The sequence below is a fragment of the Protopterus annectens genome, chromosome 5.part1, assembly GCF_019279795.1.
Source record: "Protopterus annectens isolate FY-2018-M chromosome 5.part1, PAN1.0, whole genome shotgun sequence".
NCBI lineage: Eukaryota > Metazoa > Chordata > Ceratodontiformes > Protopteridae > Protopterus > Protopterus annectens.
Window position 1 is genome coordinate 415323780 of NC_056736.1, and position 26791 is coordinate 415350570.

Genomic DNA, 26791 nt, shown 5'->3' on the forward strand with positions numbered 1-26791 from the left:
TTTTGATTGACTTTGGTTTATTGGGGAGATGGGATTGGGGCTTTGTAGAGGAACCTCTTTTAAAATACCTTCATTAGCTGCTGCCTGTTAGCATTTGCTACATGGATAAGGGAATGGTTCATGGACCCTTCTCAGGTATGACCTGAGCCAGACACAGCTACATGAAAGTAACATTTAGTGACAATACAACAGTCTGACATAAATAGGTTGGTAATTTGTAAGTACAGATGTTAAGTTGTCATTCTCGCCTTCATTCTTGCTGGATGGGTTCGGAGCCGACCTATACTATAGCTATAGCTCGAGAGCTATTTTTACCGGCTCAATGCAGCCCTATATCCCACAATACCATGCGCTAACTCCCCAGATCTCTTTTGCCGCTTCGCTGCGAGGTTACCTTTTTTTACCGGCTCAGGTCAGTGAAAGAAATTTAACAAGTCTTCTATTTTTTTGAGGTAGTTTCTTAGATTAGTTACCTACATTAGTTCCCTTTCGATATTGTTTTTACTTATTAGTGATTTTTCATTAAGCCCTACCCACCCATTTAGTTAATTTTTAAAATCGGGCCTACGGGCTTTAGTCTTTTGTTTACTCCCTCCCATCGAGTGTGTGTTGTTGTTCTAGTCAGCTCCCTTAACTCCCCCTTGTGTGTAAGTCAAGTGAGTGTGTGTGCTGACTGTGTTACTGTATCTAGGACAATGTCCAAAGATGCTAAGGTCTCGGGATTCAAGAAGTGTGACTCGTGCTGTCAGAAAATGTCTCTGACAGATGGTCACACTTCTTGCGTCTACTGCTTGGGGCCTTTGCACCTGCAGGACTCTTGTTCCGTCTGTCACAGATTTAGTTCAAGAGTCCTGCAGGAGCATCGTAATAAGCTTATTTTGAGGAGCTTATTGAAGCCCGATGACTCCCCGTCCAAGTTGGGCTCGGGGAAGTCGTCTAAGCCCGCCAAACCCTCGGCTCCAGTTTCTGAGTCGAGGGCTGGTGAAACTGAGATTGCTCCGACATTGGCTCCAGTCGGAGCCGATGCGAGCAAGATCATACCTGCTCCGAAACCTGTATCGGAGCCGACTTCAGCGCGCAAGCGCTCTAGATCTCCCTCATTAGAGTCTGTCCGATTGGCTCCAAGATCACCCCTCCTATTGGAGTGGAGTCATAGGACTCATTCCTCCAGGTCGTCTAGGCTTTCCAACCACGATATTGAGAGGGTGGTCAGTAGACTCATAAAATCCCAGGCACTGGCCCAAATGCACCAAAGCCCGTCTCACCAGACTGTGGCTCCCTCGGTACCGCCTTCGATTCCTCCTCCGACTCTCCAGTTGAGTTCGGAGCCGGAGTTCGTCGGAACCGTAACCTTGCCCACGTCAGAGCCGATACTTCCACCTTCGGCTCTGGCATCGTTGGCTCCGACCTCTTCATTGGTACCATCCGTGGAGAGGTCCGGGCGCCGAGACTCCATTGTCGGCTCCGAGGGGGCGAGTGGCATCGGACCCTTGTCGAGGTGGTGAGTGGCATCGGACCCTTGTCTGACCCTGCTCTCCCTTTCGGAGCGTTGGCTCTGTTTAGTTCGGCCCCGACATCATTCTCGGAGCCTTCTCTGTCGGTGCCAGGGGCGGTTCGGGTGTCTTCGGAGCCGGGATTGTCTTCGGTGCCTGATAGGGGGGCTTTCAAGGTGATGAGGAGCGTGCTGGATCCAGTGTCTGCTCCAAGGTTGGGTTCTTCAGCTCCTCCCTCTACAGTGCCTGTTACGGTCTCTGGCCATCCTCTTGCCACTGATAGCAGGGATCCAAAGCACAGGGTACCCACTTTGGGTGTCTCTTCCTCCTCCGAGGCCTCCCCTGAAGCTTCAGGGGAACCCCCTAGGAAAAAGTGCAAGAGGAAGCACGTAGACTCCCCCGAGTCTCTCACTTCGGACACCGACTTGGATGAGTCGGAGGGTTCCCCGAGATCCCCTTCTGAGGATGTCTCCTTTTCGGACATCCTAGAGATCCTGAAACAAAGGGGGAATTGGTCCACCCTTAAACCCTCCGAGGACGAGTCGGTTTACGTTGATGCTTTTGGGTCCCGCCCTTCCACCTCCTGGGTGTCTCCTCCTTTGGACCCACTGATGGAAGTAGTGGCCAGAAAGGCGTGGGCAGTTCCTGACTCAATGGAACCTACCCCTAGGAGGCCCTCTAAATTTATTTCTGCTCTGGAGAACAAACCATTTCTGACCAAAGGTGTCTTGGTAGATGCTATGGTGGTAGCAGCTGCCACTAAGAAGGAATTAGCTGATCCTTCTGTACCTGTTCATCCTCCTAACAAAGAGTCCAGGACCATGGACAGGTACGGTAAGCGGACTTTTGCTTCAGCGACCTTTACCATGCGGTCGCTGAACTATTTATGTCATTTCACCTGCCTTCAGAGAGATTTGCTCAAATAACTGGGTGAAACCATACAGGATCCTTCTGCTGCGGGGTATCAGGACAAGATTAACTCCCAGCTGGCTACCCTGAATTCCATTGCCAACTCCCCCATGTGGCTTATCTCCCATGCAGCCGATGGAGCGAGTAGGGCCGCAGGCACAGGTGTTGCATTGAGACGTCACGCCTGGATGCGACTCTGTAATTTTGCTGATCCCTTCAAGGTGTCCTTCACCAACACCCCCTTTGATGGTTCAGAATTGTTTGGACCTCAGGTGAAGAATACCCTCACCAGGTGCGAGCAAGATGGTAAAACTCTCTCTGCCATGGGAGTCCACTTTTCCACACCATCTAGACCTTACCCTAAAGGTCAGAAGGGTGGAAAGATGTGGTTCTGCAAACCACAGGGAGTCGCACCTGCCACACGTGGTGAACTTTCCCCCAGAGGCAGAGGGGGGAAAAATAATAGACGCCGCCCCAGGGGCAGAGGGGGTCCACAGAACCAGGGTTCCAGGGAATCTTTCCCTGACCAACCCTTTCAGCATCCCTGAGACACTGCCCGACTGTCCACCTTCGGAGGCAGTCGGGGGAAGATTATCTCTGTACCCGGAAGCTTGGCAATCCCTCTCTCAGGACAATTGGGTACAGTTGATTATATCCGAGGGTTACAAAATCCCTTTCAATTCCCCTCCGATCCAATCACCAAGACCCCTCCCAAACGTACCACCCGGACAAAGGGGTCAGGCACAGCTAGAAATAAAAAAGCTGTTAGAAAAAAAGAGTCATCCAGGCAGTCCCAGCAGACCAGCTAGAATCTGGAATTTACTTCAGGTTCTTTTTGGTACCAAAAAAGACAGGAGACTGGAGACCCATTTTGGACCTCAGCAGACTGAACAAGTCTGTGCAGAAGACAAAATTTTGGATGGTAACACTGCAGTCCATTCTACCCTTTTTGGGCAGAGACAACTGGATGTGCTCATTAGACCTTCAGGACGCGTACTATCATATAAAGATACACAGGCGTTCCAGGAGATTTCTCCGCTTCCGGCTGGGAGCCAGTCATTACCAATTCAGAGCTCTGCCCTTTGGCCTCACCACAGCCCCCCGGGTGTTCACAAAATGCTTGGCAGTGGTCACGGCTCACCTGAGACAAAAAGGATTCCAGGTGTTTCCATATTTAGATGACTGGCTCATTACTGCTACCACCAAGCAGCATCTTATAATAGCCAGGGATTACACCATTCACATTTGCAACAAACTAGGTATTTCCATAAATTTGCAAAATCCTCTTTGTCGCCTTGTCAATCTATAAACTTTATAGGCGCCGTACTAAACACCAGAGAAATGTCTGCAACATTACCACCTCAGAGAGTGACAGACATAAGGCAGAATGTTCAGTTACTGTTTCAGTCCAACAGAATTCAAGTCAAGTTAGTACTGAAAACGTTAGGCCTCATGGCAGCGGTGATCCTTCTCCTCCCCTTAGCTCGCTTCCACATGAGAATTCTCCAGTGGATGCTTTTTTCTCAGTGGTCCTTTCAACAGCTCCCAATGACTCACAACATCTTGATAACTCCATCTTGCAAGAGACACCTCTCCTGGTGGATGGTCTCCCCTCAACTTCTTCAGGGCAGACCCTTTGTTCTCCCCCCTCCAGTTGCCATGGTGATAACGGATGCCTCCCTGATCGGGTGGGGGGGGGCACTATCAGGGCAGGACTGTCCAGGGCACATGGCAACATTTAGAATGCCACCTGCACATAAATGTCCTGGAGATGAGAGCAGTGCTTTTATCGTTGCAAGCCCTTCAGGACTCTCTTCCCATGGGGACTATAGCAGTTCAAACGGACAATATGTCTGTAGTGTGGTACATAAACAAGCAGGGCAGAACAAAGTCCTACCCCCTATGTCGAGAAGCACTCAGACTTTGGCAATGGGTGATCTCCTCTCAATGGTTTCTGATAGCAACGCACATCCCTGGGAGGTCCAACGTCATAGCGGACAGACTGAGCGGAACAATTCTCATGCCTCACGAGTGGTCTCTATAACTTGAAGATTGCTAAAAAAAAAGAAAGCATACTGTTGCCATTGAACTTCTGTAATATACATCATAGCATTGTGGATCTAAATAGTAACATAAATTGTATGTGCGTTTGTATTTCAGAGGCAGAAAATGCTGTGAAGGTTCGAATAAGCCTCAGAAGTGCACTAGGTAATGATCATGTAAGTTTGACCAATCATATTCATTCAATTCATTCAGTGATAAAGCATTCTAAGAAAGTGCATTATATGGTTTTCACTGTTTAAAACCTCATCTTCTGTAATGCAGTATTATTTCTGTTTAATAACAAAGTAGTTGTGATAGTCTCTATCAAAATAACTTTTTTTTTTTTTTTTTACCAAGCTTGCTGAGGTTACAGATTTAACTTTTCTCTACATGCATTGATCTCTGAGTTAGTTATTTCTCAATATGGGGTGCAGGGAGCAGAAGTCCTGACATGGCAATTGTGGGGGACTGTGCTCCCACACAAAACTCAACATGTATTCGTTGTATTTTTAATGCGTTTCTGCATCTGTTTGTCAATCCTGTGGGGACTTATTGAAATGAATTTATGAAAACAGTTTGTTGATAAGCTATCATATATTCTGAAAGCATCTGATTTTTTTCTGATTGACATTAATAGTAACTAAATACAATGTTCCAAGTTTTTCCATGCTTATTTATCACAGATACTTTCTATCTCTCCATCAAGTCCTTTATTCTTTCGATTTAATCACTAATAGGAATTTGACAGATCATTGGAAACCATATTGTTGGAATAGGAATATAATTTTCTGGCAGCTTTCTAACTTAGTAAACAACTTAGTATCCTGTGGATGGTTTTGAATCATGCAACCATATGAAGCTGAAATGGTTTCAGATGTTGCTAGTCAAACCACAAATAATGTTTAATTATTGCAGATCTGTATCAATGTTTGAGGTGGTTCTAGACAGCTGTTTAGCAATAAGGCATTATATTAATGATACTGACTGTACAGTACAATTATCCAAACGTCAATTATCTGAAACGTGAATTATCAGAACCAGTCTTCCAAAATTTTTGGGTAGGAAAAATCATAAAGTCTGAATATGTAAACATTATACGTATTTGCTTGAACATGTTTTTTTGAGCTTGTAGCCAGCTCATGTGTGAAAAATATTCTTTATTGTTCACTGGAATCATTGAATAGTTGAAAAATGTATTCCTGCATGCAGAAGAAAAACAAGATTTTAAAAGTTTTTTTTTTATTCGGTTCAATTATATGTTTGATTATCTGAACAGTTTGATTATCTGAACTACCCTTGGTCCTAATTAGTTTGGATAATCGACTTTCTACTGTACTTCACAGAGACTGACAGATTATACTTAACAGTAGTTTATGCAAATGTAATGGAGTTTGGTCTGCAGTCTTCAAGAGCAGAAGCAGAGAATATTTGCATTGTTCAGGAGGTGTTAGCATTCTTTCTCTAACCTGCCCTCAACTCTCATCAGAGAACTTTCTCTTCTGTTTTTTTTTTTTTTTTTTATTTCCTTATATACTGATTTTAATATTTTGTATGTGATAGTTAACATTTGCTGTTTTCATTGTACTGTTTTGTATTGTATTATAATGACTTCTTGTAAGATTTGATAACTTGAATAAAACGTGAAATAGGACCAGCAGAAGACCACTGACACTGCTGTATAAAGTATAAACTTTATACAGCAGTGTCAGTGGTCTTCTGTTGGTCCTATTTCACGTTTTTTCAAGTTACCTAGTTTTTAGTTTCATGAATTTTTGTTTTTTTTTGTTCATTGTTCTTGTCAGATTTGTGTAATTGTGGAGCTCGTCTTGCTGGGCCCCTGATGAAAAGAGGACTGTCATGGCCTAGTCGACTTTCCCAGTAAACAAATGCTAATAAATAAAGTAAACAATTTTTAGAAAAATCAGTTTTTATGGAGATGGAAATAAGATTAAATTCTGAGTTTTTGAACTAAGTCTTTTGGCATGTTTTGTCATACCTCAACAATGTCAAAACATTTCTGATTAATAAAAACAAGCCTTGCCTATGATATGTCAGTTGACAACTTGTTAGTTTTATGATTCTCTAACATGGTTTCTCATTATTTTAATGAGACAATGAGAGTACTATTATTATTTCTGTAAGGCCTGTCCCTTTCTGGATGTTTCTGTTTTCCCTGCAGTTGTACAACCATGGAGTTACTATATGTAAGTACAGGGTCTATATTAGCAAAGTGAAAAACCCTATGCACGAATACCAAAACATCGATCCCTATACCATGAACCGGGAAAATCCCGAACGCACTAAACTGCGAAAAAAAATTTCGAGCTGTCATAGTTGGCCAACCCCACCACCCGCTACATACTACCTACCCAAACAAAATAAATAAACCACATACATACACTAACCAAACCCTACTTCTAACCTAAACTAAAGCACCAAAACCCTACCTCCAACACTACACTAAACCCCACAAATGCAAATATCTATGCGCTCTCCTTAACCCCTCCCTAACCCTAAGGTCCGTATCTACCACACACACACATCCCCTACATACATACACCTAAACAAAATAAAAGCACCAAAACCCTACCTCCAACAATACACTAAACCCCACAAACACAACTATCTATACACTCTCCTTAACCCCTCCCTAACCCTAAGGTCCGTAACTACCGCACACATCCCCTACAGACATACACCTAAACAAAATAAATAATACACATACATATTAAAACCTACACTTAAAAAAAACCTACACCTAACACTACACTAACTCTTACATACAGTACCTATCTAAGCACTTACCTTAACCCAAATCCTAACACTAAAGTCCTGTCTATCGCACACTTACCTTACGGAGCTGTACCGCAGATGGGCCAACCAAAACAAGTTGACATTTCGAAATTTGCGGTTTTGACCATTCGGGGTTTATGTACTTCGTGCAATACGGTTCGATGTCTTCGTATTCGTCTAAAGGGATTTTCGACCGCGTAATAGGAACCCGTAAGTACGTAGGCATGGGGCAAATTTTTATTTATTTTATTTTAAATTTTTTGACCGGGATAGTCTAACTGGATTTATGTCCATTTTCAGTAGAGTCCCGGGAAGATAAGCTCCAAGAGATTACTAGACTACTAACATACAGGTACTAGTTGTTATACAGTTAAATACTACAAATTTATACAGTTCAGTAATCTTCACAGTTTATACAAAAAACATGTTACAAGCATTAGATAAGATATTTTAGACTTTATGTACAAGACTTCATTAGTAACTAGAAAGTAATTGTTAAACAAATACATACTTCAAGTTTCAACAGTTCAGCAATGCTCACAGTTTAAACAATACTTGTTGCCTGCCTTAGGTAGGATGCTTTAGCATTATATGCAGAAGAATTTAACTAGAGATAATTTAAAATACCTATTAGGATAAGATATGTTTTTGCCAAGGATAGGCCTTGATCTAAAAAGACACAGATAGAGCAGGAATTAGGTCTTAAAATAGGGTATTTTGGATATAGTATGAGATTAGTCTGGATTTGTACAGGGACATAACCAATGGGTTTTAAGATAGAGTTTCAGACTGTTTAAAAAGTATAAATGAAGACAGTGATGTAAGTTCATGGGGGAGTTGGTTCCAATACTTTCCAACTGCATTTGAGAACAGAGCATCTCCTGCCATGTTATCAGATTTACATGTTGATACAACTAGTTTATTAGATGAGCATAAAGTTGAAAGGTTCTTATATTGGGTAATGAGACTAGCAAGTATTGGGGTATTGGCAGGTTGGAAAAGGGTTTTGTGTGCAATGGTGAGTTGTTTAAAGTGAATCTGATTCAGAAGCTTTAACCAGCCTAATTGTTTCATATTATGGCAGTGATGGCTCCTAAAGGAGGAAGCAGTAGCAAATCTGGCAATGCTATTGTAAGCGTTGGCTAGCTTGTTAAGGTTATTTTTTGACAAGTTAGTATATATGGAAGAAGCATAGAGAAGTGTGGAGATAAGGTGGGAATAGGCAATAGGGGTTCTGGCTAGTGGGGAGAGAAAGGGTTTTATCCTATGGAGGGAGCCTAGTTTCCTGTTGACAGTTATTATGGTATTGTTGATATGGGTTTCAAAGTTCAGGTTGTTATTAATGGTTACCCCTAGAAGATTAGTTGTTGGATTGGGAGATATGAGTGTACCGTTATTGGATAAGACTGAAAAGTTAATTGGGAGTGATTTATGGATAGGAGTGAAGAGGAGGAGTTTGGTTATTTTGGGGTTCAAGAGGAGGCAGCGTTGTAGAAACCAATTTTTTGTTTTATTGAACATTGTCTGAGTTAGAGTCTGTAGTTTGGATTGAGATTTAGCTAAGCAGATTATTGTCGAATCATCTGCATATTGTACAGTTAGTTAAAGGAATGGCTAGGTTGACGTCACTGATAAATATTGAGAAAAGGAGGTGGCCCAATATAGAGCCCTGAGGAACACCTAGGGTAACTGGGAGATGGGATGAGAGGTTTTGTCCCATAGCACTGCCTGCTGTCTATTATCAAGGTAGGACTGGAACCATTTTATAGTCTTTGTGTCCAGAGAAGGATTTTAGAATATTGAGAAGTAAGTGGTGGTTGACCATGTCGAATGCTTTTGAAAGGTCGATGAAAAGTGCTGAAGAGAGAAAATTATTACAATTTTTATTGATGCTGTCAGTGAAGGATAGGAGTGCAGTTGTTGTACTGTGGAAAGGCCTGAAGCCATGTTGAGACTTGGCCAGTAAATTGTTCTGGAGTAGGTGGTCTAGTAACTGCCTGTGGATGCACTTTTCCATTATTTTAGCTAATAGGGAAAGCAGAGCTATGGGACGATATTTAGAATATTCCCTGGAGTTTCCTCCCTTGTGTAGGGGGATAATGTAGGATATTTTCCAGATGGTGGGAATAGTGCTTTCTTGTATGGTTCTATTTATCAGCAATGATACAGGATAAGCTATGACTTTGGCTGCCTTTTGCAGGTATTCAGCAGGTAGCTGGTCAACTGAGGGGGGTAGTAGGTTTTAGTTTACTTCAGAGGTTGCAGATGAGGGAAGATGGGACAGGTTGCAGGTTTAGAGTTGGGAGAGAGTTAGTAGTATTGGTTGGAAGGGCAGAGCTATCGGCTGTTAGTTGATTAGCAAGTGTTTGGGTGTTCTCAATGAAGAAGGTATTAAAAGCATTAGCAGTTTGCTTTGGAAACTTCCCTGGAAAACACTGAACTTGTGTTTTTGAGGGGAGCTGACTAGTAGATCAGTTTTGATTGACTTTGGTTTATTGGGGAGATGGGATTGGGGCTTTGTAGAGGAACCTCTTTTAAAATACCTTCATTAGCTGCTGCCTGTTAGCATTTGCTACATGGATAAGGGAATGGTTCATGGACCCTTCTCAGGTATGACCTGAGCCAGACACAGCTACATGAAAGTAACATTTAGTGACAATACAACAGTCTGACATAAATAGGTTGGTAATTTGTAAGTACAGATGTTAAGTTGTCATTCTCGCCTTCATTCTTGCTGGATGGGTTCGGAGCCGACCCTCGGCTCCGACTCGGCCTATACTATAGCTCGAGAGCTATTTTTACCGGCTCGAAGCAGCCCTATATCCCACAATACCATGCGCTAACTCCCCAGATCTTGTTTGCCGCTTCGCTGCAAGGTTGCCTTTTTTTACCGGCTCAGGTCAGTGAAAGAAATTTAACAAGTCTTCTATTTTTTTGAGGTAGTTTCTTAGATTAGTTACCTACATTAGTTCCCTTTCGATATTGTTTTTACTTATTAGTGATTTTTCATTAAGCCCTACCCACCCATTTAGTTAATTTTTATAATCGGGCCTACGGGCTTTAGTCTTTTGTTTACTCCCTCCCTTCGAGTGTGTGTTGTTGTTCTAGTCAGCCCCCTTAACTCCCCCTTGTGTGCAAGTCGAGTGAGTGTGTGTGCTGACTGTGTTACTGTATTTAGGACAATGTCCAAAGACGCTAAGGTCTTGGGATTCAAGAAGTGTGACTCGTGCTGTCAGAAAATGTCTCTGACAGATGGTCACTCTTCTTGGGTCTACTGCTTGGGAACTTTGCACCTGCAGGACTCTTGTTCCGTCTGTCACAGATTTTGTTCAAGAGTCCTGCAGGAGCGTCATAATAAGCTTATTTTGAGGGGTTTATTGAAGCCCGATGACTGCCCGTCCAAGTCGGGCTCGGGGAAGTCGTCTAAGCCCGCCAAACCCTCGGCTCCAGTTTCTGAGTCGAGGGCTGGTGAAACTGAGATTGCTCCTACATTGGCTCCAGTTGGAGCCGATGCGAGCAAGATCATACCTGCTCCGAAACCTGTATCGGAGCCGACTTCAGCACGCAAGCGCTCTAGATCTCCCTCATTAGAGTCCGTCCGATCGGCTCCAAGATCACCCCTCCTATCGGAGTGGAGTCATAGGACTCATTCCTCCAGGTCGTCTAGGCTTTCCGACCACGATATTGAGAGGGTGGTCAGTAGACTCATAAAATCCCAGGCACTGGCCCAAATGCACCAAAGCCCGTCTCACCAGACTGTGGCTCCCTCGGTACCACCTTCGATTCCTCCTCCGACTCTCCAGTCGAGTTCAGAGCCGGAGTTCGTCGGAACCGTAACCTTGCCCACGTCGGAGCCGATACTTCCACATTCGGCTCTGGCATCGTTGGCTCCGACCTCTTCATTGGTACCGTCCGTGGAGAGGTCCGGGCGCCGAGACTCCATTGTCGGCTCCGAGGGGGCGAGTGGCATCGGACCCTTGTCGAGGTGGCGAGTGGCATCGGACCCTTGTCTGACCCTGCTCTCCCTCTCAGAGCGTCGGCTCTGGTTAGTTCGGCCCCGACATCATTCTCGGAGCCTTCTCTGTCGGTGCCGGGGGCGGTTCGGGTGTCTTCGGAGCTGGGACTGTCTTCGGTGCCTGATAGGGGGCTTTCGAGGTGATGAGGAGCGTGCTGGATCCAGTGTCCGCTCCAAGGTTGGGTTCTTCAGCTCCTCCCTCTACAGTGCCTGTTACGGTCTCTGGCCATCCTCTTGCCACTGATAGCAGGGATCCAAAGCACAGGGTACCCACTTTGGGTGTCTCTTCCTCCTCCGAGGCCTCCCCTGAAGCTTCAGGGGAACCCCCTAGGAAAAAAAAGTGCAAGAGGAAGCACGTAGACTCCCCCGAGTCTCTCACTTCGGACACCGACTTGGATGAGTCGGAGGGTTCCCCGAGATCCCCTTCTGAGGATGTCTCCTTTTCAGACATCCTAGAGATCCTGAAACAAAGGGGGAATTGGTCCACCCTTAAACCCTCCGAGGACGAGTCGGTTTACCTTGATGCTTTTGGGTCCCGCCCTTCCACCTCCTGGGTGTCTCCTCCTTTGGACCCACTGATGGAAGTAGTGGCCAGAAAGGCATGGGCAGTTCCTGACTCAATGGAACCTACCCCTAGGAGGCCCTCTAAATTTATTTCTGCTCTGGAGAACAAACCATTTCTGACCAAAGGTGTCTTGGTAGATGCTATGGTGGTAGCAGCCGCCACTAAGAAGGAATTAGCTGATCCTTCTGTACCTGTTCATCCTCCTACCAAAGAGTCCAGGACCATGGACAGGTACGGTAAGCGGACTTTTGCTTCAGTGACCTTTGCCATGCGGTCGCTGAACTATTTATGTCATTTCACCCGCCTTCAGAGAGATTTGCTCAAAGAACTGGGTGAAACCATACAGGATCCTTCTGCTGCGGGGTATCAGGACAAGATTAACTCCCAGCTGGCTACCCTGAAATCCATTGCCAACTCCTCCATGTGGCTTATCTCCCATGCAGCCGATGGAGCGAGTAGGGCCGCAGGCACAGGTGTTGCGTTGAGACGTCACACCTGGATGCGACTCTGTAATTTTGCTGATCCCTTCAAGGTGTCCTTCACCAACACCCCCTTTGATGGTTCAGAGTTATTTGGACCTCAGGTGAAGAATACCCTCACCAGGTGCGAGCAAGATGGTAAAACTCTCTCTGCCATGGGAGTCCACTTTTCCACACCATCTAGACCTTACCCTAAAGGTCAGAAGGGTGGAAAGATGTTGTTCTGCAAACCACGGGGAGTCGCACCTGCCACACGTGGTGAACTTCCCCCCCAGAGGCAGAGGGGGGAAAAATAATAGATGCCGCCCCAGGGGCAGAGGGGGTCCACAGAACCAGGGTTCCAGGGAATCTTTCCCTGACCAACCCTTTCAGCATCCCTGAGACACTGCCCGACTGTCCACCTTCGGAGGCAGTCGGGGGAAGATTATCTCTGTACCCAGAAGCCTGGCAATCCCTCTCTCAAGACAATTGGGTACAGTTGATTATATCCGAGGGTTACAAAATCCCCTTCAATTCCCCTCCGATCCAATCACCAAGACCCCTCCCAAACGTACCACCTGGACAAAGGGGTCAGGCACAGCTAGAAATAAAAAAGCTGTTAGAAAAAAGATCTGGAATTTACTTCAGGTTCTTTTTGGTACCAAAAAAGACAGGAGACTGGAGACCCATTTTGGACCTCAGCAGACTGAACAAGTCTGTGCAGAAGACAAAATTTTGGATGGTAACACTGCAGTCCATTCTACCCTTTTTGGGCAGAGACAACTGGATGTGCTCGTTAGACCTTCAGGACGCGTACTATCATATAAAGATACACAGGCGTTCCAGGAGGTTTCTCCGCTTCTGGCTGGGAGCCAGTCATTACCAATTCAGAGCTCTGCCCTTTGGTCTCACCACAGCCCCCCGGGTGTTCACAAAATGCTTGGCAGTGGTCACGGCTCACCTGAGACAAAAAGGATTCCAGGTGTTTCCATATTTAGACGACTGGCTCATTACTGCTACCACCAAGCAGCATCTTATAATAGCCAGGGATTACACCATTCACATTTGCAACAAACTAGGTATTTCCATAAATTTTGCAAAATCCTCTTTGTCGCCTTGTCAATCTATAAACTTTATAGGCGCCGTACTAAACACCAGAGAAATGTCTGCAACATTACCACCTCAGAGAGTGACAGACATAAGGTGGAATGTTCAGTTACTGTTTCCGTCCAACAGAATTCAAGTCAAGTTAGTACTGAAAACGTTAGGCCTCATGGCAGCGGCGATCCTTCTCCTCCCCTTAGCTCGCTTCCACATGAGAATTCTCCAGTGGATGCTTTTTTCTCAGTGGTCCTTTCAACAGCTCCCAATGACTCACAACATCTTGATAACCCCATCTTGCAAGAGACACCTCTCCTGGTGGATGGTCTCCCCTCAATTTCTTCAGGGCAGACCCTTTGTTCTCCCCCCTCCAGTTGCCACGGTGATAACGGATGCCTCCCTGATTGGGTGGGGGGGCACTATCAGGGCAGGACTGTCCAGGGCACATGGCAACATTTAGAATACCACCTGCACATAAATGTCCTGGAGATGAGAGCAGTGCTTTTATCGTTGCAAGCCCTTCAGGACTCTCTTCCCACGGGGACTATAGCAGTTCAAACGGACAATATGTCTGTAGTGTGGTACATAAACAAGCAGGGCGGAACAAAGTCCTACCCCCTATGTTGAGAAGCACTCAGACTTTGGCAATGGGCGATCTCCTCTCAATGGTTTCTGATAGCAACGCACATCCCCGGGAGGTCCAACGTCATAGCGGACAGACTGAGCAGAACAATTCTCATGCCTCACGAGTGGTCTCTAAATCTAGTGGTAGCAGAGAGAATTTTTCAGAAGTGGGGCCAGCCTTGCTGCAACCTTTTTGCAACCCCTCAAAACAGCAAGTGCCTCGACATCTTCACACTTTTCCCTCTACTAGGCCATCCCCCCAGAGACGCTCTCATCCACGATTGGCCTCGGGGTCTTCTATACGCATTCCCCCCCTTTCCGTTGATTCCGCAATTAATTCAGAAAGCAACCGCATTGAGATCTAAAATGATCCTCATTGCCCCGTATTGGCCTCGACAAGTATGGTTTCTGTTCCTGCACCGTCATCTACTGGAACAGCCCTGGCATCTGGAACCCCTTCCAGACCTTTTGACCCATCTAACGGGCAAGCTGCACCAGTCTCTTCTTTCCCTCAACCTCACAGCTTGGTTGTTCCACTTCCAACCATAGCCAGGCTTCCCTTTATTTCTCTTCCTGTCCGTGATATCATTCTTGCTTCCCATAAGTCCAATACTAGGAAGACTTATGCGAGCAAATGGAAGCGTTTTTCATTCTGGGCAGAAGCTAGGTTCTTAGATCCTTTTAATGCACCAATTCATAAAGTTCTAGATTTTCTAGCGGAGCTTTTTCATTCAGGATCGTCATCGGGCACTATCAGAGTACAACTGGCGGCCATTGCCAATTTTCATGTGGGGCTATCGGAAACAAATATTATGTCCCACAAACTCTGTAAAGCTTTCCTCAAGGGCATCTTTTTGCTCAGACCTCTCATTAAGGATTCTCCTCCACAATGGAATCTAAATTTAGTATTAACGTCATTAATTCTCCCTCCTTTTGAACGTGCAGCTTCTTGCTCCTTCAAACTTCTCTCTTGGAAAACTCTGTTTTTGGTGGCTATAACATCTGCCAGAAGGGTATCGGAACTCCAAGCATTGTCTGTCCGTCCCCCTTATTTGGTTTTTCATAAAGACAGGGTAACTCTCAGAACGAATCCTTCCTTTCTACCGAAAGTTTTTTCTGAATCAAATCTGAACCACACTATTGACTTGTCTGTTTTCTTCCCAGATTATTCAAACAGGGCTGAACAGAAATTACATTCCTTGGATGTTCATCGCCAGCTGCAATATTATCTAGACAGGACAAAACAATTCAGAAAGTCAGACCAGCTCTTTCTCTCTTATGCTGAAGGAAAGAAAGGACTCCCAGTATCAAAGGTAACTCTTTCCAGATGGTTGACATCCATCATTACCTTTGTCTATGAGTTGAGACACAAACAACTCCCGTCTAGACCTAAGGCTCATTCAACCAGGGCACTATCAACATCAACAGCTTTTCAAGCAAGGTTACCATTAGATGTCATATGTGCAGCAGCTACATGGGCTTCTCACCATACTTTTATTACCCATTATAAGCTTGATATAGCCTCCAGAAATAGGGCTGACTTTGGTTCCACCGTACTCAGGAGTCTGTTCCGTTGAGCCACCCAGGACCAAGGTGCTAGGGACGCTGTCCCATCCAGCAAGAATGAAGGCGAGAATGACAACTTAACATTAAGAAGTTATGTACTTACCATAACGTTCCATGTTAGTTGTCTTCTTCTCGTCTTCTTTCTTGCATCCCTCCCTCCTGCCTCCTAGCCTGGACAGATTTGAAGGTCTCTGAGTCCTTCTATTTCATGTTATATAGTCCTTCACGGTTACCCCGTATCATTAGTGTTACCAGCAGGGAGACCGTATTTGATAATAATAATAATAATAATAATAATTTTATACTATGTGTTAGCTACCAACGAGATCTGGGGAGTTAGCGCATGGTATTGTGGGATATAGGGCTGCCTCGAGCTGGTAAAAATAGCTCTTGAGCTATAGTATAGGCCGAGTCGGAGCCGAGGGTCGGCTCCGAACCCATCCAGCAAGAAAGAAGGCGAGAAGAAGACAACTAACATGGAACGTTATGGTAAGTACATAACTTCTTATTATTAAGACAGGCACTAATATTTATAAGAATCTTCATATGTTTATTCATTAAACATTTCTAGAATTTCAACTTAGATGCGCCTGTACAAAGTTTTCATTTAACACGGGCATCCGACATAACAAATTAGAACAACACATGAGTATAATTTTAGTTTCAGGTTGGAGATGTACTACAGCTTGAGTCAGTACTTTCAGACTAAGTCAATATTTATGTAGTCAACCTTTCAGAGACATTTTATTTATTTATTTCACATTTGTTAACCAAGTTGATCCAACTGAGCACACGTCCATTTTCAGTGCAGACCTGAGGAGAAAATCTCCAAAAGTAATTCTATACATAATAGCACAGATTAGAGTATTAATGGGATAACATACAGTTTAGTAAAACTACAGCATAATTGTTAACATATACAGAGATATTATAGAAATATATAGAAATACATATAATTTGAGAACAAGTATAAGGAGCAGTATGCAAGTTGCAGTCAAGAATTTCTGAGATTAAGTAGATCTGGCAAAGATAAAAGAAGTGTTTTAGTTTTTTTAAGCTGTTTGTGTGATGTTTTGCAAGTTAGAGGGGACATTGTTCCAGATTTTTGTTATGGATGGTTTATATAGGCGATTGCCTGTGTTCATTTTGGGTGTACATGATGTTCTTCGTGTTTCAATGTTGCGGTCATCACATCTGGGTTATCTATCTGCAGGTAGCCCTCAGCCAGCCTGAATACCAGAGTCTTGGATTCCTGCTTCGGATGCTGTCTCTTCTTCCATGACGTCAGGTTGTCAGGGGTATAAAACATGCAGCTGACGCTTGCCATTACATCAGTCTTTCTTGCCATGCGATGCCCAAAGCAGAAGCAGTTCGCAAGTGCAGGTCGGCCGACTCCTGAAATTTTTGTTTTTGAATTTCAGAACAGAAGTCTTCAAAAAAGATAAGTACCCCGTTGGGGATCTTTTTTCTTGCTCCAACAGATGTCAGTAAAAGTTAACAATTGTCTTACCTGTGGAAAGCAAATACCTCACAAAGATTTTCATTTGTACTGCATCCCTTGCTTAGGCCCAGACCATGACATCCCTCGCTGTCGGTTTTGTGCCTTGTTCAACCCCCAAACTATTCGTCGTCAGGCTATCTTTGCAGCAAATTATTTTGGTACTCAGTATCAGTACCCTAAAATGGCTTCATTAAGCCATCTGACTACTGATCTTCTGAAAAAACGTAAAGATAAAGATAAAGACAGAGACAGACCGCATAGGTCCAAAACTGCCGATGATGCTTCCGTTAAGTTAGTCGCCAGGTACTCAGCGAGGTGCTTTTGCAGCCCCTGATACCCTCTACCTCAGATTTGCAGGCCTCTACTGAGACCAGTTCGGAGTCTGGTATGCTTCTTCGACTATGGAACCTGCGGATGTCTCTATCTTGGATGGGTCCAGAGCCACTGTGCAGGCACCGGCTTCTGAGGGTGTATTCAGGCCTACAGCCTTGCATTTTAAACTGATGCCATCTTCTTCATCCAGGCCCAAAACTCGATCCACACCTACAAAACCGACATCTAAACTGCATGCTCAGGCCCATATGCCTAAAAAACAAATTCTTAGAATGGCCGAAGACCTTATTACATTAATTAGGGGAAGCCAGCCTTCCCCCTTTAAGAGACCTAGAACTGAATTTCCTTCTGATTCATCTGATCAGGAATCTGATATTTCTGTTCCTTCTGATGACCAGGATTTGCCCTTATCTACCTATGAGGATTCTGATGCAGAGGATTCCATTCCATCTGCCTCCCCTCCAGAAGATTTTTCTTTTGGTGAAACCTTGCACACTCTTAGGGAGCATTTCCGCTGGGAAAGCCAAGATTACTCTGACTCCAAAAAGAGGCTTAGGGAATTCTTACTCCTTCCTCAACACAGGCCTTTAGCTATCTCTCTTGTTCTGGGCATTGTAGATGATGCTTTCTTGGAATCTAGCCTTTCCCCAGACACTTTACCTGCAGCTCCCAGAAAACCTGACAGGTATTACAGAGTACCTGACTCTCACAAGTACCTGTTCAAGAATCCTACTAAGGATCCAGAGACCATTTCCCAAGGACCAAAAGGCATTAAAGCTACTGCTGCCAAAAATCCTACCCCTTCTGACAGAGATTCTAGAGCCTTGGACAGATGAGTTAAGAAGGTATACACTTCTGCTACTTTGGCCATTAGGGCTTTAAATTGCCAGTTTCATATGTTAAAGTACCAGCAGCATATTATGGGACTACTTAAACAGAAAATTATGTTAATTCCTGACTGTGCTGAACACAAAGAATTACAGGAGTTAATGCATTCTGCAGAAAAAGTTGGTAAACATACTTTGCAATGTGGTTTTGACTCTTTAGAAGCATCTTGCAGGGCTGCTGTCACTGGGTCTGTACTTATACGGCATGCTTGGCTTAAGGAGCAAAACTTGCCAGATCATGCTAAAGCTAAATTACTGGATGCTCCCTTAAACCAAGACCACCTGTTTGGTAACAAAGCAGAAGAAGTCCTCAAAAGGATGGAGGAAAAAGCTAAATCTATGCAAACTATTAAAGATTTCCTACAAGTACAGCCTCCCAGATTTAGTAGGCATTGGCCTTCAAAGAATTGGTCCTTTCCAGTCTCTTCCAGGCCTTCCCAGTCCAAACCCAGGAACAGCAGGCCACCCAGGTTACAGTCTCAGGATGCGCACAGGCCTAAGCAGTGTGGGGCTCCCACTTCCAAAGCAGGGAGTAGTAAGCCACCCCCTATGGAAAAATGGCACAGTGACTTACCCTTAGCCCTTCTAAGCCCTGCTCAACTGCCTGCTCTCTTAGGAGGAAAACTCGCCCTGCATGCAAAAATCTGGGAACTCATTACCCAGGACAAATGGGTGTTAAATTTAGTTTCCCAAGGATACAGATTCCACTTCCACACCCTACCAACCCCAAATGGTTGGCCAGACATACCCCCAAATCAGTGGGTGGAGGACCAATAGCAGGTTCTCTCTCTTCTAAGTATCAGGGCTATTCAACCAGTGCCAGCAGAACAAAGGGGACAAGGGTTTTATTCAAGACTTTTCCTGGTACCCAGAAAAGACAGCTCCTGGCGTCCTATCCTGGACCTCTCTATTTTAAACACCTTCCTGGTATTCCCAAAATTCAAAATGCTAACACTTCAACAGCTGCTTCCTATGCTAGGCAAAGATGCTTGGTTGGCAACCTTAGACTTAAAGGAAACTTACCTGCACATTCCAATAAGGGAATCTTGCAGGAAATACCTATGCTTCAGGGCAGGCTCCATGCACTATCAGTTCTCTGCACTTCCCTTTGGCTTATCTACTGCACTCAGGGTATTCACAAAGTGTCTAGCTCCAGCCATTGCATTTTGCAGGCACAGAAATATTCAGATATACCCATACTTGGATGATTGTCTGATTCAGGCAAAAAGCCAGGACTTGCTATTAAAATATCTGGCATTCGTAAAGAAACTTCTAACCTCACTGGGGTACACCATAAACGAAAATAAATCTCACCTAGTACCCTGCTAACAGATTGTATTCCTGGGAGCAAGCTTGAACACAACTTACCAGATGGCTTTCCTCACTCCAGAGAAACAAGTTTATTTGACAACCTACTTCATACTTTTGGCCACAAAGCACCAGCTATGTGCAAGGAAAAGTCTGCAAGACCTGGGGTTCATGGCCTCTTGCATTCTACTAATTCCATATGCAAGACTGCATATGAGGAAACTACAGTGGTATCTAAAAAGCCTATGGAGTCAACATTCTCAGGACCTGGAATCAATGATTCCTATCATTCCTTGTATAAAGACAGAGTTCCTTTGGTGGGCAGAGGCCTGCTACCACAACAAGGGGCTCCCTTTCACTCTACCCCCTGCCACCCAAACCCTAACAACAGATGCATCAGACTATGCATGGGGGGCTCACTTGGCAGGGCAGTGCATTCAGGGCAAATGGAACTCGAGACAGATGCACCTGCATATCAAACAAAAAGAAATGTTAGCTGTAAAGAATTCCCTGACAGCCTTCAAAGACCGCATCCTTCCAAGGAAATTATTGATAAAGACAGACAATACCACAGTTATGTGGTATGTAAACAAGCAGGGGGGAACCCACTCGTACCCTCTCTGCAGACTAGCCATGGCTCTGTGGAACACAGCCTTGAGCTACCAAGTGCACCTACAAGCTCAATTCTTGCCAGGTGATCTAAATTCACTGGCAGACGACCTAAGCAGAAATCTCACGGACCCACACAAATGGAAACTGGAACCAAAAGTATTCAACCTCTTGAAGGAACAAATGGGGGACTCCAGAGGTAGACCTGTTTGCCTCCCCTCAGAACTACCAATTGGACAAATTCGGCACAAGGACTTCCCACAGTCAAGCTTGGAAAGTGTATGCCCTGTCCTTTACCTGGCAAAGCCTCTTGGTTTATGTCTTTCACCCTCTGCCTCTCCTCTCAAAGGTTCTGCTAAAGATCAAACAGGACAAGCCAAGGACAATACTAATTGCACCAGATGAGCCACGCAAGCACTGGTACCCCCTCTTGCACAGTATGACACTGCTAGAACCATGGCACCTGCCTCAGACCCCTTCCTTGCTGTACCAGCAGGCGGACCAGATTCTGCACCCTCAGCTTCAAACCCTGAACCTTGCAGCCTGGCTAATTCCTTGAGCTCTCCAATAGCATTTCTCAGTAAGCAGGTGCTAGATGTCATCCTGGAGGCAAGGAGGCCTAGTACTAAAAATCTTATGCTGAAAAGTGGAAAAGATACTGTTCCTGGAGCCAGACTCAGGGGATGGGCACAATGGTGCCCAGCTTACCTCATATTCTTCAGTACTTAACAGAAATGCTCCACAAGGGCTTATCCTTCTCGTCAATTAAAATTGATGCCTCTGCCATTTCAGCACATTATAATACTGAGCCACCCCTCTTCTCTCACCCCCTGCTAAAGCAATTCCTTAGAGAGGCCAAAAACCCCAGGAGAGCCCCTACTCCAGCCTGGGACCTTAACTTTGTATTGGAAAAGCACACTCTCCCTCCCTTTGAGCCAGCTGTAACTGCAGAGTTGAAATTCCTTTCTTGGAAGACAGACTTCCATCTAGCCATCACTTCAGCAAGAAGAGTGTCTGAATTACAGGCCCTCATGGCAGTGGAACCCTTCATTATCTTCCATGCAGACAGGGTTCCCTCAGGACCAATCCTTCCTTTATGCCCAAGGTGGTGTCTACTGTGGCCCTAAATCAGTCCATTCATTTGCCTACCTTTTTCCCTAATCCACAAAACAAAGGAGAATGAATACTGCACTCTTTGGATGTGCACAGACAACTTAGATTTTATTTGGACAGGACTAAGCCTCTCAGAAAATCTGAACAGCTGCTAGTTGGCTTTGCTGCAGGAGCAGAGGGGAAGGCCATTTCAAAGCAAACCATTTCTAAATGGATAGCCCATTGCATTCATTTCTTTTACAAGCACCATGGAAAACCTACCCCACAGAGGATAAGGGACATCCTAGAAGCTGCTGCCTGGAGCTCTGTACATACCTTCACCCAGCATTACCACATGCCTATTTTTTCTAAATCCAGAGCTGGTTTTGCCACTGCAGTCTTGCAGGGCTTAATGGCTGGCCCTAATGCTCTCTAACTTCCTCCTCCCTTCCTTAGCTTTGGGAATCAACCCAGATGTGATGACTGCAACAGTGAAACATGAAGAACATAGTACAGTTGTGTACACTTACCATAAATATAGATGTTTGAGTATATTCACTGTTGCAGTCCAGGTTACCCTCCCTCCAGCCCCCTGACTTCTCTTGGCTCTACCTTTCCTTCTTGTTTAGTGTATTTAAGTTTTCTGGTGTATTTGCTTTTTGATGGAGGTGTACCATAATACATAATTGCTTCCCATTGAGGAAAAACTGATGTAATGGCATTGGCTGCATGTTTTATACCCCTGACGACCTGACGTCATGGAAGAAGAGAGAGCATCCAATGCAGGAATCCAAGACTCTGGTATTCAGGCCGGCTGAGGGCTACTTGCAGGCAGATAACCCAAATGTGATGACTGCAACAGTGAATACACTCGATCATCTACATTTATGGCAAGTGTACACAACTGTACTTTTCCAGAAGTTTCTCTGAACTGCATAGGGGATGGGGGGGTAGTAGGTAACTAGACTGGTGAGCGAGGGACAAGCAGTGGGTTTATTTAGTATGAGGTGGGTTAAATGTAGTTGGGATAGTTTAAAATGGTGGTAGAATTCAAGCCATTGTAGCTTGTGGAGAGCTCTTCAGTGGTGGGTAGGATTAGGAAAGTTGACTGCAAATTTGGCAGTTTTATTATAGGTTTGTTCTAGCCTGGAATGTAGACAGGAATGAAGGTTAGTGAGGACTGGTGATCTGTAGAGGAGGCTTGGAAGGATATAGGCTTGGGCCAGGGAGTGTCTAGAATCAGCAGAGAGGAATTTTGAGTTGCGGCATAGCACGCCAAGTTTTTGGTTAGTTTTCTTAATTGTTTGGTGAATGTGCAAGTCAAATTTTAGTTGGTCATGAATAGTCATCCCTAGTAATTTTGTGTGAGTGTCTACATTTATGATTGTATTATTTAGTGAAGGGATAGAGAAAGTAGTCTTAAGGTGGTCATTGTTTTTGGGGAGAAAGAGAAGTAGCATTTTTTTTGGGGGGTTAAGATAAGCTGATTATCATTTAGCCAGTTTTCAACAAGAAGGAGAGATTGCTGAGTGTGTGTCGTAAGTTGTGAAACTGAGTTGGAGGATGTAATCAGAGTGGAGTTATTAGCGTACTGTATGAGGCTAGAAAGTGGGGTGGAGGAGTGGAGGTCATTAATAAAGATGGTGAAGAGAAAGGGTCCAAAAATAGAACCCTGGGGTATGCCAGTGTTGTTAGGTAAGAAAGAAGAGCAAGAAGATTGCCATCTAATTGATTGTATCCTGTCTGTGAAATAACTGGAGAACCATGAGAGAGAGTTGAGGTGGATAGATTAAGGTTTGCCAGTTTAGTCAGACGTTTGGGGTGTGATACCATATCACATGCCTTAGATAAGTCTAGGAACAAACATGAGACTAGATTATTGCTGTTCCTAGCTTCAGCAATGGTGTGGGTGAAGGATAGAAGGGCTGTAGAGGTGTTGTGGTGAGGTCAGAAGCCATGTTAGGTAGGGGTGAGGAGGCTGTTTTGGAGGAGAAAGTTAAGTATTTGGTTGTGAATGCATATTTCTAGAATCTTGAATAGTGGGGAAAGTATAGCAATAGGCCTGTAATTATAGGGATCATTGAAGTTGCCACCTTTGTGAAGGGGGGTAATGTAGAAGGATTTTCAGATTTTGGGTACAGCAGCTTCTTTAATAGATCAATTAATAAGGATAGAGACTGGATAGGCGATAGGGTTTGCTGCAAGCTTGAGGAAGTGAGGAAGGAGCTTGTTGGCAGAGGTAGAACAGGGTTTAAGTTTGAGAATCAGAGACTTTATGTAGGAAGCAGAAATAGGGTTGAGAGAGAACCTTATGCTGTTGTTTGCAGATTGGGGTGGTGACTTTTGGGGGGAATTCTGACACGTATTAGTCAATTTGCTGATGGAGTCTATGAAAAACTGGTTGAGGAGAGAGGAGGTCTCTTGGTCAGGGAGGTTAGGGTAGGGATTGGGAGTTTAAGGTTTACCAGGGTGGAAGATAGAGTTAATACTTCTCCAGAAGTTTTTGGGGTTCAGTTGAGAAAGGTTGTGTCAGTGTAGAAGGTCTTTTTATCATTGTAGATTTGTTTCTTTTTTCATTTTATGTTTTGTCTACATGTAATGAATTTATTTGAGATTCTGACTTCAGGAGTTCCAGGGTGATTGTGCCGTTTTGGGAATGCTCTTTCTCCAATGGCTAGGTTAAATTTAAGTTTGTGAAGGACATGTGCTTCATCATTTGTAGTAAAGTTGGATACAATTTTTCTGAGGTTCACAGCCAGTTCAAGAAAAGCTTTATTTGTCTCTTAGTAGGCAGTACAGACCAGATGTTTATGGTCTGTATCTTTTATAGTTGTGGTCCCCTTCCTATAAGGTACTACAGATACTTACCTTCCATTATTCCCACTTTACCATTATTAGCACCAACAGTTAAACTTTCTTGCCTTATGGATTCTAATATTCTTTAGGCAAGTGAGTTTCACAGTCTACTGAATAAATGATAACATTATTGAGGTATGCCATAGCATATCAGGCTTCAGTATTTCATCCAACAAATTCTGAAAGGCAGCTATGGCTCCCTGTAGGCCAGATGATAACACTGTGTACTAAGACAAATGATCAGGGGTTGCAAAGACCGTGTTTTTTCTTTTGTAGCGGGATAAATGGTATCTGTTTGTATCCCTTCAACAAGTTCTGGTTTATCAATTATTTGGCCTTTCTTAACTTAGGTTCATAGGTTCATAGGTAGGTACTAGGCTATCTGCCCAAGGGCATTTAAAAGCTGAGCCAGAGTGTGTCGGCTTTCGCCACCCCATTGATTAATTAACTGAACCTCTGTCAAGCAGAGCCAATGAAGTGATCCCAGGGGTGTATTTTCTGTTACCCATCCACTCGTCAAGGCTTATCTTGAAGAGAGTTAGTGAGGGGCTCTGCCTAATGTAGTTAGGAATTTTGTTCCAAAGCATGGGGAATCTCTGTGACAGGAATCTATCCCTCCAGCATGTTCTATTTATTGTTGTCTTGAGGTTTAGCTCACTAGAGCGCGTGGCTCGCAGTGACTTAGATTTCTTTAGGTGGAGCATGTCCATCAATTCTGAGTTGGACATGGCTTTGTAAGTCAGGCAGAGATCACCTCTGAGTAAGCAATATGCCATTGAGTACAGTCGGAGTTTTTTCAGTCGGTCTGCATAGGACATATGTTTGAGGCCAGTGATCCTCTTGGCGAGGTGCTTTTGTGGTCTTTCCAGCTGTTGGAAGTGTCTTGTGAGGTACATCCCAAATGGGGCATTGTACTCTATGATGGGTCTGATGAGTGACGTGTAGATGGGCACTATAACCTCTTTATTTCTAGATGCGAACCCCTTAGTAATTAGATGGGCCACATAGAAGGATTTCCTAACTACTTTGTCAATATGATTGTCAAAGGAGAGATTACTGTCTGCCTGGGTCCCCAGATCTCTTCTGTATTAAGGGGGCTGCCGCCTATGTGGTAACTCGTGGGTGTTTTGTTTTTCCCAAACGGGATGACTATGCATTTTTTGGCATTTAGCTTGAGGCCATGACTTTGACACCAGGTGTCTGTCTCAGCAAGGCCTTTTTGAAGGATGTCCGTGTCAGCCAGAGAGTCAATTATGGCACCCAGTTTGCAGTCATCAGCGAACTTGGAGTCCTCCTGGGTTTGCTTGTACTTCTGAGAAATATATGCTGAACAGTAGGGGTCCCAGAACCAAGCCTTGCAGGACACCACTTGTGACTGGTTTAGAGTCGGACCTGGAGCCCGCTATTCTTACCGTGTGAGTTCTGTCTGTAAGCCAGTTGGCAACCCATCTTGTGACGTAGGGGTTTATGTTCAGGCTGGTGAGTTTTTCTATAATACCCGAGTGAGGAATGGTGTTGAATGCCTTGGCGAGATCAAGGTAGGCTGTGTGAACTACCTTTCCCTTGTCTATGGCCTTGGTGACTGCCTCGAAGAAGCCAACCAGGTTTAGTAGGCATGATCTGCCCTTAACAAAGCCGAACTTGGTCAGGTCAAGTGTTTGGAGGTTCCCAATGTCTTTGTTAATGAGTTCCATGATGATGCGCTCCATAGCCTTGCAGACCAGGCTAGTCAGGCTTATGAGGTGATAGTTACCATGGTCAGTTGTGGCCCCTCCTTTGTGGAGCAGAATAACCGTTGCTGTGCACCATTCTATGGGCACGTAGCCTGTGCAGAGGCTGAGGTTGAACAGTGTGTTTAGGTGGGGGGTTAGTTCATTCTGTAGTTTGTGTCAGATGCAGCCTGGGACACCATCTGGTCCCATTGATGCTGTGTTTTTGGTGTTTGAAAGGGCTGTTTTCACCTGTGCTTCTGTGATTTCCGGGACACTACACTTTTCCGGTATTGTTGTGAGACCTTTTGAAGGTGAGAGGGAGGTGAAGTTTGCACTGAATCTACCTGCCAGGATGTTGGCAATATCAGTAGGTTTAGTATATTTTGTGCCATTTTGCACTAGCTCAGAGCATATCTGTGAGTTGCCACTTAGATTCTTGACATAGCTAAAGAAGGCTTTGTGGTTATCTTTTGAATCCTTCGCTTTTTTTTTTTTGAAGTTAGCCTTGGATGATTTTATGAGGGACCTTAGTTTCTTACTGATACTGATCAGGGATGTCTTTCCTTCTTGGGATTTGCTTTTTTTCTGAACTAGTTTCCTCCTTCTGTTGTATAACCTGTTTATGGCAGGGTTCCACCAGACTGGTTTCCTTCTCTTAGGGGAGTGAGTCTTGGTTTTACTAGGGATGGCACGATACATGCATCCTTGTAGGTGCTCATAGAGTGCAATTGTAAAGGATTCTGCATCTTGGGCAGTGTTATCCTTTAGCGTGGGGGCTGTAAAACTTACCACCTCTGCCTTAAGTAAGTTGAAGTTTGCTTTAGAAAAGTATTTTACTGTGGTTTCCTTGGTTGGGGGTGGTGGTGGGGTGTGGATATCCAGGGTGATTAATTTATGGTCTGATCTAACCAGTGACGTGTTGACCT

General features: G+C 44.5%; 1 protein-coding gene across 2 annotated transcripts in view; it reads left to right on the top strand.

Annotated features, from left to right (window-relative positions):
• CLTRN (collectrin, amino acid transport regulator) overlaps positions 1-26791 on the top strand; it is a 353197-nt gene that overhangs the window by 105565 nt on the left and 220841 nt on the right. Inside the window, exon 2 of one of the 2 annotated variants that reach the window (XM_044073071.1) lies at positions 4563-4621. The exons of the other annotated variant lie outside the window; for it this stretch is intronic. Within the exon in view, the coding sequence (XP_043929006.1) occupies positions 4563-4621 (59 nt within the window). The remainder of the gene's footprint in view (positions 1-4562; positions 4622-26791) is intronic. 2 annotated transcript variants of the gene reach the window in all.